Here is a 16,294-nt window from a genome sequence, read left to right as displayed (position 1 = left end):
ATGAAGGAATAGGTACAGAAATCAGTCAGAGAGCACAGTTAAGGCTGCTTTTAGGAAGCTTAGCTCAAAGTTGATTTTTGAACAGGGCAGTCAGGACAGAAATGAGAGATTTAAGAGGGGATTGAGGGTGGGTGGCCAGAGGGAGAGCAGTAGGGTTTTCAGCCTCTTTCTCTTTCTTCCCCTGCAGCAGCAGACAGAAATAACTCCCAGACAAATCACCTGCCGCACCAGAGGTAGTCGTTTCCCTTAAACTGTAACATGTGAGATGTGTACCTTTTCGATAGGATAGTAATGTGCTTTATGTTTTCTAAAAAGAATGTTTTTTTTCCGGTGACATCCATCCCAACTTGGAGTGTGTGCATTTGAGAGGAACTTGTGTTTTGGAAACAGCTCTAAACCGTCCCCCCAGTGAGCACCTCAAGTGTTCCTTCACAGCCGAGTCCTGCTCAGTTTCTGCTTAATGGACCTGTTTCTGCCTCAGACGGTGGTCTCTCTACCTTCTTGAATTGGTCCTGTAACTTAATAAGGCGAAGTTGCCATGTCCTCAGCATTTCCACTGTGGCCAGCTGTTCCTGCAAATGATCCCAGGCCTCCCTAGAAGGAAATCATTGTTTTCTTGAGAAAATGACACGTCAATTCCTTTGCGTATTGGTAGTAATGAGAACAGTTATCTTTTGGGTCCCTGCTGTGTGCCAATCACCATAATACCTCACAGAAGCTTGCTCTGTGAAGTTGGTGGTGTGCGGCACGCGCTTAGTCACTCAGTCGTGTCTGGCTCTGTGACTCCATTGGACTGTAGCCCACAAGGCTGTTCCATCCACGGGATTTTTCAGGCAAGAATACTGGCGTGGTTGCCATTTCCTTCCCCAGGAAATCTTCCCAATCCAGGGATTGAACCCATGTCTCCTATGTTGCAGGCGGATCCTTTACCTGCTGAGCCATCAGGGAAGCCCCAGGTGTGGGGCACAGTGGGATCATAATTATCCCCATTTCCAGAAAACTGAGGCTTATAAACATGAAGTCTGGCTCTGGGCCGGTGACTAAAGAAGCAAAGCCAGGACCCAGCCCAGGCCGGCCTGTCTTCTGCCTGTGGTTCTAACTGGTACACCACACCGCTGTGATTATTCCACTAACCCCCATCCTGCCCCTCCAAACCCCAGTTCTTTAGAACCTGCTCATTCTGATGTTTTCAGAAGTCTTTTTTTTTTTTTTTCCTGCCTTTGTTTTCTTTTGGCCTTGCCTCATGGCATGCAGGATCTTAGTTCCCTGACTAGGGATCAGGTCCAATATCTGTGCAGTGAAAGCCTGGAGTCTTAACCAGTGGACTGCCTGGGAAGCCCAGAAACGTCTTTCTCTGAAGAGGGTGTTTGTACCACGTACTAAGAAGGAGGGTAATTTTGAGGTTGGTGCCAAAGAGCTAGAGGTGGCCTATCCAAAGGTGTTCTGTGTTTCAGGGTCACCGCATCCCGCGTCCAACCACTGGAAGTCTCAGCATCCTTTTCACGGAAGACTTACGAGTAACATGGTCTGCAAACACTGTGAGCACCAGGTAAGTACACCACCAGTGCCTGATGTTTTCTGGCAAGGCTTTATTTAAGATTCATGCAGGAACCAGAGTGTGCAGACTGACATTGACGTCTGGCTTTTGTGACTTTCTGGGGTCTCTGTGCACAGTCAGCTGACTGCCCACGTTTGTTGAGTGCTGACATACCAGTTGACTCTCAGATGGCATCTTCTGTACCAGGAGCAGCACACCCATTGTGGATTGGCAGGGTTTTGAGTCCTAAGGTTGGGTCTATACTCTTGGTAAACACAACAGATTCTAGGGCTGGTTTGTTTAGTTTTGTTTAGTTCTGGTGTGTGTATTGTTTCTGAGATTTTAAAATGTTATTATGTAAAATTTTGAACATGATGCAAAAATAGAGAATTATACAGCTGTCACCTCAGTCAGTTTTAGAATATTTTTATCAACCCCCCGACCATACACACACGAAAAAGCCAACCCTGTACCCATTCGCTTCCTTTCTTATTTCTCCTCACACTTGTCAGCCCTCGGAAACCACTAATCTGCTTTCTGTCTTTGTAGATTTGTCTGTTCGGGACATTTCGTATAAATGGAATCGTACACTGTCTGGTGCCCTGAGACTTTCTTTGACTCAGCATAATGTTTTCAGGGTTCTTCCATGCTGTAGCCTGTACCAGCGCTTTATTCCTGGGTATTACCAGTACTATTCCGCTGTACTGCTAGACCACATTTTGTTTACCCAGTCGTCTGTTGATGGACATTTGAGTTGTTTCTACTTTTCAGCTCTTATGTATAATGCTACTGTGAATAGTTCCCATATTTTTGTGGGAACATGTTTTGATCTCTCGTTAGTATTTCCCTAGGAGTGGAATTGCTAGCTCGTATGGTAACTCTAAGTTTAACCTTTTGAGAGACTGCGAGACTATTTTTCCATTTCCACCAGCAGTGAATGAAGTTTCAAATTTTTCTACATCTTCACCAACACTTATTATCTAAGTTTTTATTTATAGCCATTCTCTTGTGTGCAACATGGTGTCTCATTTTTTTTTTTTCCTGTCATTGTGCTTTTAATTGGACTTATCATGAGAACTTCCATGTCTCCTGCCAGTGTGGGAGACGTAAGAGACGCTGGTTTGATCCCTGGGTCGAGAAGATCCCCTGGAGGAGGGCATGGCAACCCACTCCAGTGTTCTTGCCTAGAGAATCCCATGGACAGAGGAGCCTGGCAGGCTACAGTCCACAGGGTCTCAAAGAGTTGGACATGACTGAGTGACTAATGATGTTGAATCTTTTTTTTAATAAGTTCTGTATCGATTTTGACATTTATTATTCATTTATGAATAAAATTAATTATTTATTTTTGGCGATGCCGGGTCTTCATTGCTGCATGTGAGCTGTCTCTAGTTGCAGCCAGCAGGGACTGTTCTTTGCTGTGGTGTGCAGGCTTCTCATTGCGGTGGCCTCTCTTGTTGCAGAGAATGGGCTCTAGAGCATTGGCTATGTGGGGCTGTGGTGCACGGGCTTAGTTGCTCTATGGCATGTGGGTTCTTCCTGGATCAGGGATTGAACTCATCTGTCCTGCATTGGCAGGCAAATTCTTAACCACTGGGCCACCAGGGAGGTCCCCAAAGCAGGAACTCTAAACATGCACATCTTTCTGTGTAATCATGTATACTTCTACTACAGTATTTTAAATATAGGATTCCACTCTATGTGGACATGATATAATTTACTTTATCATTCCCTAGAAGTTTCACCCATTTGTGTTTTGCTGTTTTAAATGGTGCTGTGATAACTACATCCTTGTAGTTATGTTGTCCATGGTTATTTCCTTAGGATAATATCCTCATTTTGCTGGGTCAGGTATATTATTGTACAGTTTTTCCAAGCTGTCCTTTAGTATTATTGTAGTTCTTATGTTTACAAAGTTGTTCTTAATAGACTTTGCTTCTCAGTAGGTATATTACGTTTGACTCTGTTACTGTTGGGTGTGTAAATATGAAACTGTTTTATAGGCATATATCTTCCCACTTATAAAACTTTGAATTGAACCTCAGTCCTTTCTGTATTTCCTGCAATTCATGTTTCAGAGTCCCGTTCGATTTGATACCTTCGACAGTCTATCACTCAGTATTCCAGCCGCCACATGGGTACGTACCGACCTCTGGTTTATTTCGAATTTGTTTCAGAGACATCTGAATCTGAAAGAGCTTTGAGGCGTCTTGTGTAACTCAGGTACTGCACATGACTCAGACACATAGTTAGTTGAACCTGTCTTAGTTTTAATCTGTGGTTACCACTACCTGTCTGGGAGAAGAAGAAGATGGTTTCTCTCTTGCTGCAGAAATTTTGGCTTTTTCGAATACATATACAGACACCTCTCAAGTTCAGAGATGCGTAAAACAGCACGGAAGCGCATACTTTTCTGCAGTATTGGGTCCTCATACCCTGGAATCCATCCAGAGTTACAAATCTAGGATGCTCTGAGCTCCCCATTTTGTTCGGGAAACACCCACTTGTGTCTGTAGCCTCGCAGCCTACCTAAGCAGAATAAAGCTCTGGGCTTCGCCCTGTTAACAGTGTCAGTCCAGCTCTCCTTGAATTGTATTCGTGAAAGTGCTTCTTGTGCCATAGGGTCATCCCCTGACCCTGGACCACTGCCTTCACCACTTCATCTCATCGGAATCCGTGCGGGATGTCGTCTGTGACAACTGTACAAAGGTATGACTTTAGCCCTGGCCGCCATCTCCCAAGCTGGCCCCTGTGTCCAGATACAGGACCTCACATACCCTTAGCCCTGAGCTCTGTTGACTGGCCCAGAGGCTCCTTGCAGCCACAGCCACCTCCACCTCACTTGCTTAGAACATTGGCAGCCCACAGACTATATCTTTTTCCCAGATGAGTTGTTTCATTCACAGAATGTTTAAAGGAAAAAAATTGAATCATATGCTTTGAGGTGAGACATGCCCGCTCCAATTTGCTACAGTCCCCTCCATGCCCACCTGTCTCGCTCCTGCCCAACTGCCCCAGGAATGTCATCCTCTGAATTAAGAGGAGGTGTATGGGAAGGAGTTTTTGAAGACACAAAACAAAACATGACAGGCAGCCCGCGCCGGGGTCTCACTGCGGCCTCTGTCTCTCTTGCTGCCACGGCCACAATTGTTTAATGACTCTTGCTTCTGTTCAGTCGCTAAGTCATGTCCAACTCTCGGCGACCCCGTGGACTACAGTACGCCTAGCTTCCCTGTCCTTCACTATCTCCTGGAGTTTGCTCAAACTCATATCCTTTGAGTTGGTGATGCCATCCAACCATGTCATCCTCTTTAAAACAATGAAAGCGAAAGTCGCTTGGTCATATCCGACTCTTTGCAACCCCATGGGCTATACAGTCCATGGAATTCTCCAGGCCAGAATACTGGAGTGGGTAGCCATTCCCTTCTCCAGGGGATCTTCCCAACCAAGGAATCCAACTGGGGTCTCCTGCATCGCAGGTGGATTCTTTACCAGCTTAGCTACCAGGGAAGCCCATTTCAAACAGCTAAACCAACTTGCAAATATCTGGGCAGCTGAGTTCCTTCAGCAGATGGATGGATGCCAAGTACCCAGTGAATGCTGCTGGTAACTGGCCCTCTGCTCTCTCTGAGGGTCCTGTTTCAAGAATTTCTTCAGAGAGATATTTCCTTTATTTCAGATTGAGGCGAAAGGGACGCTGAATGGGGAGAAGGTGGAACACCAGAGGACCACATTTGTCAAACAGTTAAAACTGGGGAAGGTAAGCCTATGCCACACACCTGGCCAGCTCTGTCCCCGGAACCCCCCAGATCCATCTCTGCTCCCAGGACCCCCAGGTCTGGCTCTGCTCTGGGCGCCCCTGAGATCCGGCTCTGCTCCCAGGACCCCCGGGTCTGGCTCTGCTCTGGGGGCCCCCCAGATCCATCTCTGCTCACAGGACTCCCGGGTCTGGCTCTGCTCTGGGGGCCCCCCAGATCCGGCTCTGCTCCCAGGACCCCCAGGTCTGGCTCTGCTCTGGGGGCCCCCCAGATCCGGCTCTGCTCCCAGGACCCCCAGGTCTGGCTCTGCTCTGTGGGCCCCCCAGATCTGGCTCTGCCCCCAGGACCCCGGGTCTGGCTCTGCTCTGGGGGCCCCCCAGATCCGGCTCTGCTCCCAGGACCCCCAGGTCTGGCTCTGCTCTGGGGGCCCCCCAGATCCGGCTCTGCTCCCAGGACCCCCGGGTCTGGCTCTGCTCTGGGGGCCCCCTGGGTCCCGCTCTGGCCCTCCACTCTCCGTCTCTCCCGCCGCAGCTCCCGCAGTGCCTGTGCATCCACCTCCAGCGGCTGAGCTGGTCCAGCCAGGGCACGCCCCTGAAGCGGCACGAGCACGTGCAGTTCGGCGAGTTCCTGATGATGGACATCTACAAGTACCACCTCCTGGGACACAAGCCCGGTCACCGCGGCCCCGAGCGGTGTGAGAAGGCAGGGCCCGCGTTGGAGCTGCAGGACGGGCCGGCAGCCCCCAAGTCAGGTGCGTGTCCAAGGGGCAGAGAGAGGGACCCTCCGGGCCCTGGTGCCACCAGGGCCAGGCTTGCCCGATGGCGCAGGATTGGGGGTGAGAGAAGGCGGGTTTCATAAAAGGGGTTAAAATGATACAGTGATGCCTAGTTTTTAAAAGCTCTATGACGGATGGAAACACACAGGCAGGAGGCTGGAAGGCTGCTCTCTGATCTTCTGGCTAAATAATAATTGACTCACCTCATTCCACTGAATTTCTTCTCTTTTCTGCCCCCATACAGTCACCTAGTGTATATATTCAATTTTTAATTGGAGGATAATTGCTTTATAACGTTGTGTCAGTTTATGCTGTACAACAGTGTGAATCAGCTATGTGTCAAAGTCACTCAGTTGTGTCCGACTCTTTGTGACCTGTGGACTATAGCCTGCCAGGCTCCTCTGATCATGCGATTCTCCAGGCAAGAATACTGGAGTGGGTTGCCATTTCCTTCTCCAGGGGATCTTCCCAACCCAGGGATCGAACCCTGGTCTCCCACATTGCAGGTGGATTCTGTACCATCTGAGCCACCAGGGAATCAGCTATAGGTAAACATATATCTCCTCCCTCATGAGCCTCCCTCCCATCACCTCCTTTAGACAGGAAATGTGAGGAGGTGGTATCCTGGCTGAAGATGCCTAAACATCTTACTTGGGTTGCTACTTCTTTACTGAATTGCTGATTTATCCGATCCCATTACAATCCTCTCTTGAGGTTAATCCTTGACTCAGGCACCAGTGAAGCCAGGTAGCTATTATCACCTTCAGTCTCACACAAGAGAGAACCAAGGCTCCCTGAGGCTGTGTGCCAGACGGGGCATCTGGAACTGGAATGGAGTGTGGGGCAGTTTTGTAAAGGTCTTGTATGTAATGTGTTTAGTTCTTCATTAATGAGGGAAAATGCACTGACTTTAAAGGCTCCAAGCCTGAACATCCCGTCCTGTTCCACCCTCCCTCCACAACCCCCCACCCTGTTTGCTGCTCCTAGTCAAGCCAGGACTGTCTTCCCTGCACCCTGGCCTTTCCCCACCTAGTGTCCCTCACTGCTTTTGTTCTTTTTTTTTTGGCCCACCAGGTCTTAGCTGTGGCATGTGGGATCTAATTCCCTGACCAGGGATCAAACCTGGGCCCCCTGCACTGGGAGCACAGTCTCAGCCACTGGCCCGCCAGGGCAGTCCCCGCCCCTCACTCCTGTTACTCGTCTTTACATCCAGCTGCATGGCCTGGCAGGACATCACTCGCAGAGGGACGGAGCTTTGTCCTTTCTCAGCAGATCCGCAGATTAACTTTGAGAGTAGAGCAGCAGGGGTGGGAAGAGGGCCTAGTTTTAAGTCAAGGGCCCCTTGGCCTCACTTTCCCCTCTCCCAGGTAGGGGCACAGGTCTGTTAGTGTTCAGAGCGGGGTGGTTAAAGAGGCCAACAGTGTAGCTGGGCAGTATTAAAGGCCCCCAAATATGACACTTGAAAGGAGAGGAAATGTAAACATCTCCTTAATTATCTCATCTGCACCCATGAACACATCCCCGCTGTCTCTGACTGCCGCTCCTCAGAAGCTGACAGTCGGAGAAAAGAGAATGTTTGGATCAGTGCTTTTCAGCAGGGAGTCTGGCCCCCAGGGGGCACCGGGCTGGGGCTGGTGACGTGTTTGGTTGTCGAGGCCGGGAGAGGAGGCGCTGCTGTGAGCGGAGGCCAGAGGTGCTGCTCAGCATCCTGCAAGTGCCCAGGACAGCGCCCACAGAGGGCGACCAGAGCCTCAAGGTTGAGAAGCTTCAGTTTTGGTCAGAAGGCCAGTAAGTGGGCCACTGCTTGGCTCTGACACGTGTCTTCAGCAGCCAGGCCTGGAAATCTCAAAGATCCACAGAGTTGTCACAGTGAGCAGGAGGCTGGGAGGGGGGATACAGTTTTTCTGTTTGGGAGTAAAGCAGGTGGAAACAAAAAAGTAGGAAGTTTTATGAATCAACATAGCACAAAATCAAGTTATCTGCTTTTCTTTTGTAGCCTTATCAGGGAGTTAAATCTCAAGGTAAGCAAAAACCACCTTTTGTTTACCCAGAGCCGCTGCTCATCTTAATCGCCTCGGGCCTTTTTCTCTTGCAGTTCGCAATCACCCAGGGGGCCCCAAAACACAGATTTTCATGAATGGCGCCTGTTCCCCATCTTCGTTGCCTGCGCTGCCGACCCCCATGCCTTTCCCCCTCCCAGCTGTTCCTGACTACAGGTGAGCTGCTCCTTAGACTCACAAGCCTCATTCACTGATTGCTTTAAAAATAAGAATTATGAAGTCCAAAATCGTAAATATTATGGGTATGTGTGTATACACGTACATATGTAAGAAAGTGTGTACACAGGGTATAAAGAAAGAAATTCTACCTCTGGGACACCACCCAGAGACCACCAGTTAAATCTTCGTTTTTCTCCCTGTAAAGGTGTGTGTTCGTGTGTATATACCACACAGTGTAGGTACACTGACAGAATTGGACGGCCCCCCAGGCCAGTCAGTGGACGTCTGCATTTTAATGATTGTATAGCGTCCAGCTGTAAGGCTGCACCATCATCAGTCCCCTGTCATTGAATCCAGCTAGGGTCCTCTTGCTCTTTGCTTTTGCCTCTAAACCTTCCTCGTTGTATTTGTAAACCACTGGCCTTTGTTCCTACCGTTCAGCTCCTCCACATACCTCTTCCAGCTGATGGCCGTGGTCGTCCACCATGGGGACATGCACTCTGGACACTTCGTGACCTACCGGCGCTCCCCGCCCTCGGCCAAGAACCCCGTCTCTGCCAGCAGCCAGTGGTTATGGGTCTCCGACGACACCGTCCGCAAGGCCAGCCTGCAGGAGGTGCTGTCCTCCAGCGCCTACCTCCTGTTCTATGAGCGTGTCCTCTCCAAGGTGCAGCCGCAGGGTCGGGAGTACAAGTCTGAGGAGTGACCCTGCCCCGCCCCAGGGCTGGAGAGCCGCCGGCACCATCCCAGCCCTGTGTGTCTGTGCGTGTGCGTGGCGTGTGTGTGCGTGTGTGAGCAGCCCCACTAGAGTCCTGCGGCCTTCTGGTGTGTTGTAAGAGCAGGCTCCACAGAGGAACTGGCGGCCCCGATTCACACCAGATGAGGCCCCTACCCCCTCCCCGCACAGCTTGCCCCTGGGCACCAGGGTGGCACTGGGCACCATGTGTGTCTAGATCGTGTCTTGTCACTCATCCGATACAGGTAATTAAAAGGAACCAGACTCCAGAAGCCACCTTTTTTTAATATATTCTGATGCATCAGGTATTCTCAAAGGGGAGTTATCTGTCTGATCCTCCAGGGCTTCAGCGTAGATCTTTTATTTCTAATAAGCAAGCAAGGCCCACGAAAACGGATGAATTAGTGAAATCATTAAAGGCAACAATTTCAAAGAAAAAAAAAGTGCCTTTCACTCTCAACTGCTTTTGTAGCACGTCCCTTCTGGAAAACAGACCTCATCTGGGAGTCACATGAACAATTTTTGCAAAGCTCTGATCGTTCCAAAGTGACCGAATGGAGAGCAAAGGGACAATTCAGAAGACGCCTGGCGCACACCCGCCTTCCCCTTTTGTATGTCTTTTTCTAACCTTTCAGAGTCTTTATATGTAGTGAAAGCTCATCTGCCAAACCCACCCCTCAGGGGAATTCTTTCTCAACTTCATCAGTGACAAGTGACCATCCTTGCTGCTGTCATCTTGCGTGTCCTGGACTCTGAGAGGTGTGGCCACCACTTATTACATAACTGCCTGGACAGCCAGAACCTGGCGGCCTCCGCACTGTACCCATGACCACCCTGCTCCATAGAAAACCCTTTCTCACGCCAGGACCCACCATGGACCATTACTCTCTCCCATTTATTTGTTGCCCACGTGGAGCTCCTGAGGTTTACAGGTGAAGCCGGGGGCCATAACAGACAGACAATCCTGGCCTCCGCGCGAGGACTGGATTCAGAAGGAAGGGCGCAGACCTCACTCGGGGCCGCCACCTCTCCACACCTCGGTTTCCTCATCTGTAAAGTGAAGAGTTCAATTCCATGGCCATCAAAGTCCAGCCCATCCCACAAAAAAGGAAGAAAGAAGTTTAAGAAAACTTTTGAAACACACAACGGCGGCTGACACCTAGCCCCATCATCCTGTCCTAGACCCATATTCTACACGTGTTGGTTTCCAGTACCTCATGCAGAAGGCCCCATCTGATCATCCTCCCCCATCCTCAGGTAAGTCTCATGAAGGCAGCCCAGGGCCAAAGGAATTTCGAGGACATAGCGGTATCTCTGTTTTAGCTAGATTTTTTTCTTTAAAAAAGAAAGGATACCAAATGCAGACTGACTCCTCAGAGGTAAGATTTGGAATCAGGTGCATCCAGGTCACCTGAGGTCAGGCTGAGGACCATGCTTCCCCTGGTGGGCGGGCTGGTGACACTCCCAGACAAGACCTTGGTGTCAGCTGAACCCACTGGAGGCCTGGGCAGTCCCCATTCCACCGGGCCAGATATGTGTGCGTCCCGAGGACTGGGAAGTCCTGCTATGGACTGTGAAGGTTCTCCAGACCGTGAGCATCAGGGAGAAAGGAGCAGTGTGAAGCTTCTGCTCTGCTCCCGCAGATGTCCCTTCCCGACTTCGTCGCAGACCCCAGCTCTGATGGTGAAAGGAGCGTCCCCGTGATACCTGAGCCTGGGGCAACACGTGCCCAGGTCGCGTGGCCTTCACCTGCCTGACCAAGCTGTAGCTTTGTGCACCTGCCCTTCTGCCACCATGTACTCTGAAACCTGCCATCAAAGAGGTGCCGGGTGTGAACAGTGCCTCCTTTGAACGTTTGGTTGTAAGCAGACCCTTGGTCAGAGGCCAGGGACTGAGCCACAGCTACGGCCATAAATGTGAATGATCTCCTGGCACATTCTCTACCCCTGACTTAAGGGTGGCTTCCTCACATTGTAAATTATTAGGCATTAGTTAGCAGCCAAATAATCTTATTTCTAGCATTCAGTTATTTACAGTCACTTCTTTTTGCAAAAACCCGAGTCAAACTCATAGTTTATGCCATAATAACTGTTGATTTATGTATTTGCTAAAGGTACCTTTTGTATCTGCTGTATTATAGCAATAAAAGAATCATTTTGTTAGGAAAAACATCATCTGGTATTCTTTCGTAATTCACCAGTATGACACCAATGTCCTCTTTCTCTGAGTTCTGCGTTGTACCCGTAAGAAGCCCTGCGCTTGGGTGAAACCCGTTCCGTGTTCCCTGTTGGTAAAAGAAACAGCAGCTCCCTCGAGGAGTGGAGCGCGAAGGAGCCAACAGAAGCACTCGCTGTTAACAACGCTGTTCACTTTGTAGTAGGCCGGATTTTCCGAAATGTCAGGTTGACCCGGGGAGCCAGAACCTTCTTTCGGACCGGGAGACTGTGGTACCAGTGAGTGTTGGTCGGGTGGTTCATCATGAGTAAGCTGCCATGGGCCAGCTGGAGCCTGACCACCGCCAGCCTCCGGGAGGGGTGCTTCCCCCGAGAATCCTTATGCCGGAAGAAGAAGTCTCTGCAGGCCCCAAAGGAGACAGAGGCGATGGGGCTCCCGGGAGCCAGTTCTCTCTCATCATCCCTGTGCTCACCAATGTGGTCCTGGCCGTCTTTGTACCTGCAGTGAGAAAACGAGCAGAGTCCACAGAACAGTCCTCTCTGGAAACACGCCACCCACACTGAGGGTCCTCGTCCGCCAGCCAGGAAACAGTGCCACAAACCCAGGTTCCTGCAGGGGCTGAAGGGCCACAGCTGGTCTACATAGTGAAGCAAGCCTTTCACTTTGTTATCAGCCCTCTTTGATCACAGGCTTTAAAACAGCCCACCAGTAGGGCATTCCCTGGTGGTCCAGTGGTTAGGATTCCACGCTTCCACTGCCACGGCCCAGGTTTGGTCCCTGGTTGGGGAACTAAGATCCCATAAGTCACACGGTGAGGCCACAAACAAAAACGCCACACACATGGATAGAGGCCAAACACGTCTTACAGTCCCCCGATTCATATTTGTAAACCTTTATCACGTAAGAAGCCTTCTCTCTGTAACTTAGAATAAAATCGGTTTTCCTCGCCTGGCCCCTGCCCACCTCTGAGCTGAGCTCACCGCACACCCCTTTCCCTCATACACCAGTGGGATTTCCTCTCCACAGGCACTCCAAACTCCCTCTGCTCTCCCTGCAGAGGCCTGTGGGGCTCATGGTCCCTTAGTTTAGTTATAAGCTCCAATGTCACCCTTTCCCAACCCCTCCTCTAACCATCTTCCCCTAAACCCCAAATTCTCAACCAGGGCAATTCTGCCCTCCCTGGGGGCACTCAAGCGATGTCTGGAGACATTCCATTGCTCCAAAAGGACCCTTGGAAAAAAATGCACAACCTAAAAGTTGAAAACCGTGTTTCATTCTGCAGGCAGAACTGAGGACTTAAGCCCAGGAGGCGGTCTCTCAGCTCTGAGGGATGGCCCCAGAGATAAGGCAGGAGCCAGGATACAGAGGGGTTTTGCAACAAAAACCAGGTAGTTGGACCATCAAAAGATTCTTGTTAATTAAAGAAAACCCAGACATCACAGGTTAATGAGTTCCGTGTTTTCTATGTATGGGAAGATGCAAGAATCTGGGCTCACTGAAATCATTCCTTTGACAGGCACTTCAGCGATCTGGGGCCAGGATCCTGTTCTTTGCCAGGCTGGATGGTGCACCACTGGGGAGGCTGCAGTGGTCCTGCATCCTCCGTGTGCTGACACGGCGGGCAACCATTTCTCATGCACAGGGAGCTCCTGGCATCCGGTCAGTGGAGGTCAGGGATGCTGCCCAACATCTGGCACCACAGAAGTCAGCCCCCAAAAAAGGATTATTTGGCTGAAAGCATCGAGTGCTGTTGAGAAACCCAGACTCCTTCCTCCCAGATGTTCTTAGATCAGCCTGTTTAATTTTTACAAGACGTTTATCAATGACTGCAGGTATCCTGTTCACCTGTTCATCAGTTCTCGGGCTCCCTCCCCACCAAGGTGCGTCCATGTGTGCTCAGGCACATCTGACACTTTGTAATCCCACAGTCCATGAGGTCATGGACCCCATAACCTCAGTCCATGGCATTCTCCAGGTAAGAATACTGGAGTGGGTTGCCATGCTCTCCTCCAGGGAATCTTATCAGCCGAGGGATCGAACCCCCATCTCCTGCATTGGCAGGTGGATTCTTTACCACCGAGCCACCTGGAAAGCCCCCCCGCCCCCAAGGTGAGCATTCCATAAAGACGAAATGCTGGTGCTGTTTCACTACTAGGTCCCCAAGCACACTAAAGAATTATCTGTTGCACAAATGAGTAAAATACAAGGGAATCCTAAATTCTTCCTTTTGGAAGAGACAGAAGATTTATAAAATCTAGTCCATGCTCCTGGAAAAAAAAAAAAAAAGGTAAAGACAGAATGTCACCTGTTGACGAGCACAAAGTTGAAAGTCTGTCCAGTCACCAGAGAAACACGATCCCGGACACGCTCCAGAACGGGGATCCAGGGCTTTGGGGACAGAGTGAGGCCTGAAAAGGTGTAGGTCAGCCCAGTGTCGCCGTATGTCGCCTGCTTCCTTGGGACATTGTGCCACTTCCCGAACACCTGGACCCTGGCCAGCGCACCTGTGCAAGGGAGACATGGGGCCTCAGAAGTGTCCACTGGCTCCCTGAGCATTCAGGAGCAAAAGTACAACAGGAGTAATATCTATTACTCTGGCCGAGGACCTCCTCCTCAAAGATGATTGTGGCTCACCCAAAGCCTTCCTGTGAGGGCAGTGATTCTTGTCCAACATTGAGAGAAACAGCTCTAGTCCAATTTAAAAAACAAAACAAAACACTGTAACTTAATTGCTCAGCAGAACCAGAAAAAAAAAGAGACTACAATTGGAGCAATATGAAGTGAGGTTACACGCTAGCACGGTGATGTTGCCAACTGCGGGGATGCAGGGGTGTGGACATCCAGGGGAGATGGCGCTGATGCAGCTCTTGATGGAGGCTGGGTCTCCCATGGGCGTTTCTACATGCCCCCGTGCTCTGCCATGCTGCAGAGTGGGTTCCAGCATCAGCAGCATCAGAAACTCTGGACACTAGACTGCAGGGGGCAGGGCCAGCAATGGAGTGCTCACAAGCAACAGAGTCCTCCAAGTGACGCTGAGAACTGGTGCATAGGGATTACCTGGTAACTTCCCAGCTCTCAGGGGACAGGCTATTCCCATTATTAAGTTTGTATCGCAAGCACTCAGTAAGGTGCTTGGCCCAGAGATGCCAGGAGTATGTATTAATTAACAAACTCATCCATTATTCAGTTCAGTTGCTCAGTGTCCAACTCTTTGCGGCCCCATGGACTGCGGCACGCCGGGCTTCCCTGTCCATCACCAGCTCCCGGAGTTTACTCAAACTCATGTCAATCACATTGGTGATGCCATCCAACCATCTCATCCTCTGTCGTCCCCTTCTCCTCCTGCCCTCAATCTTTCACAGCATCAGGGTCTTTTCAAATGAGTCAGTTCTTCGCATCATGTGGCCAAAGCATTGGAGTTTCAGCTTCAGCATCAGTCCTTCCTATGAATATTCAGGACTGATTTCCTTGAAGATGAATTGGTTGGATCTCCCTGCAGTCCAAGGGACTCTCAAGAGTCTTCTCCAACACCACAGTTCAAAAGCATCAATTCTCCAGCGCTCAGCTTTCTTTATAGTTCAACTCTCACATCCATACGTGACTACTGGAAAAACCATAGCTTTGACTAGACAGACCTTTTGTTGGCAAAGTAATGTCTCTGCTCTTTAACATGCTGTCTAGGTTGGTCATAACTTTTCTTCCAAGGAGCAAGCGTCTTTTATTTCATGGCTGCAGTTACCATCCGCAGTGATTTTGGAGCCCCCAAAATTAAAGTCTCTCACTGTTTCTATTGTTTCCCCATCTATTTGCCATGAAGTGATGGGACTGGATGCTATGATCTTAGTTTTCTGAATGTCGAGTTTTAAGAACTTTTTCACTCTCACTTTCATCAGGAGGCTCTTTAGTTCTTTGCTTTCTGCCATGACGGTGGTATCATCTGCATATCTGAGGTTACTGATGTTTCTCCCAGCAATCTTGATTCCAGCTTGTGCTAGAATCCGTTATTAATGGGTCTTAAGTTCAGATTTCTCTAAACACAGACCAGTAGTGTGTTCAAACCAGCCTTCCACACACAACCCCACCATCCCTCTGCTTACCTGTAAAATATTCCACTTCTTTCTCCAACTCTTGGAAAATTTCGTCTGCTTCGGCTTTGCCAAACAGGACAGTGTAATCGCAGTCCAGGCCCTCAGCTTGAATGCGCCGCCAGCTGAGGCCTGCTGAGTCAACTTCATTCCCCAGGGCTGCTCTTCTGGGGTTTTTCTTGCTGTTTCCCTCCTCTTCTGCCAACCCTGCTGGGCCTCCTCCAGTCTGCTCTTGTTCCATCCTTCTCTTAAGGCCCCCGACAGTCGCCTTCACCAGGAATCTGTCCATCTTGTCTCCACAACACGAAGACCTGGAAGCTGGTGGCCAGGCCAAGAGAGATTGCCCAGGGTCTGTCCCAAACACCAAAATCTACTCTGCAAAGTGGTCCCACAGGGGCATTCCTCCTGTTTTTACCGTTTCATTTTGAAAGTTTAACACCAAGTCCTATAAAGGAAGTAAGAGGAGGTTAAGGCTGGAAGGATCCCTTAGAGGTGATCTGGTCAGGGGTCTCCCACACCCGGGTTGGTATCAGAATCAGCTGCCTAGCTTGCAAAACCCACGTGCCTGCCACCCATCCCCTCAAAAGAGCAATTTTTAAGAAATAACTCCCCCCTCCCCGCCCCCGCGGAATACGTATGCCATTGGCAAACCTGGAAACTACTATCCAATCCCTCACTTTATACCTGGGAAAGTGACACGGTAAGAGGTGGGGGTTGCCTAAATTCACCCAGAAAAGCATGTCTCTCTCTCCCTCTGCCACCCTGCAAAGGACGGGAGTGGATAACTGACGGGCCCTCCCACACAAGTATTAACAGATTAAGTATTGAGATCTTTAAATGGACATGATTCAGAATCTAAATGTTTAACAACGGTTAAACGTGGTCATAAGCACGCCGAATTCTGATAGAGAATAATAACTGTAATACGTGCGTGGGGTGGTGGTACCGAGGGTTCTCTTTAAAATCTCAGCACCCGCTAAACTCCGATTCCTGTAGACACTCTAGAAAG

At 49.8% G+C, this 16,294-nt stretch overlaps 2 protein-coding genes across 7 annotated transcripts in view; one reads left to right on the top strand and one right to left on the bottom strand.

Moving 5' to 3' along the window:
* Positions 1 to 11,196, top strand: part of USP30 (ubiquitin specific peptidase 30) — a 23,927-nt gene extending 12,731 nt beyond the window's left edge. For 2 of the 4 annotated variants that reach the window (XM_004017438.6, XM_042234717.2), the window contains exons 6-13: positions 188 to 233; positions 1,455 to 1,549; positions 3,616 to 3,675; positions 4,160 to 4,246; positions 5,217 to 5,297; positions 5,827 to 6,046; positions 8,166 to 8,286; positions 8,731 to 11,196. In XM_004017438.6, coding sequence (XP_004017487.2) covers positions 188 to 233; positions 1,455 to 1,549; positions 3,616 to 3,675; positions 4,160 to 4,246; positions 5,217 to 5,297; positions 5,827 to 6,046; positions 8,166 to 8,286; positions 8,731 to 8,995 — 975 coding nt within the window. In that variant the 3' untranslated portion in view covers positions 8,996 to 11,196. The remainder of the gene's footprint in view (positions 1 to 187; positions 234 to 1,454; positions 1,550 to 3,615; positions 3,676 to 4,159; positions 4,247 to 5,216; positions 5,298 to 5,826; positions 6,047 to 8,165; positions 8,287 to 8,730) is intronic. The other 2 variants (XR_001021780.5, XM_012097945.5) reach the window with 2 other exon arrangements.
* Positions 9,291 to 16,294, bottom strand: ALKBH2 (alkB homolog 2, alpha-ketoglutarate dependent dioxygenase). 3 transcript variants are annotated; one of them, XM_004017618.4, is made up of 4 exons: positions 15,970 to 16,294; positions 15,298 to 15,730; positions 13,506 to 13,704; positions 9,291 to 11,698 (listed from the first exon to the last, which is right to left on the bottom strand). In XM_004017618.4, exons 2-4 carry the CDS (start codon positions 15,572 to 15,574, stop codon positions 11,392 to 11,394), a joined length of 783 nt encoding a protein of 260 aa, XP_004017667.4. In that variant the 5' UTR covers positions 15,575 to 15,730; positions 15,970 to 16,294; the 3' UTR covers positions 9,291 to 11,391. The 3 variants fall into 3 exon arrangements, with proteins under 3 accessions (XP_004017667.4, XP_011953338.3, XP_011953337.3); XM_012097948.4 differs by having other exon boundaries at positions 16,213 to 16,294; XM_012097947.4 differs by having other exon boundaries at positions 16,232 to 16,294.

This window comes from Ovis aries, chromosome 17 (assembly GCF_016772045.2).
Source record: "Ovis aries strain OAR_USU_Benz2616 breed Rambouillet chromosome 17, ARS-UI_Ramb_v3.0, whole genome shotgun sequence".
Classification (NCBI taxonomy): Eukaryota; Metazoa; Chordata; class Mammalia; order Artiodactyla; family Bovidae; genus Ovis; species Ovis aries.
The sequence above is the reverse complement of the archived record's forward strand: the minus strand, read 5'-3'. Positions and strand labels throughout refer to the sequence as shown.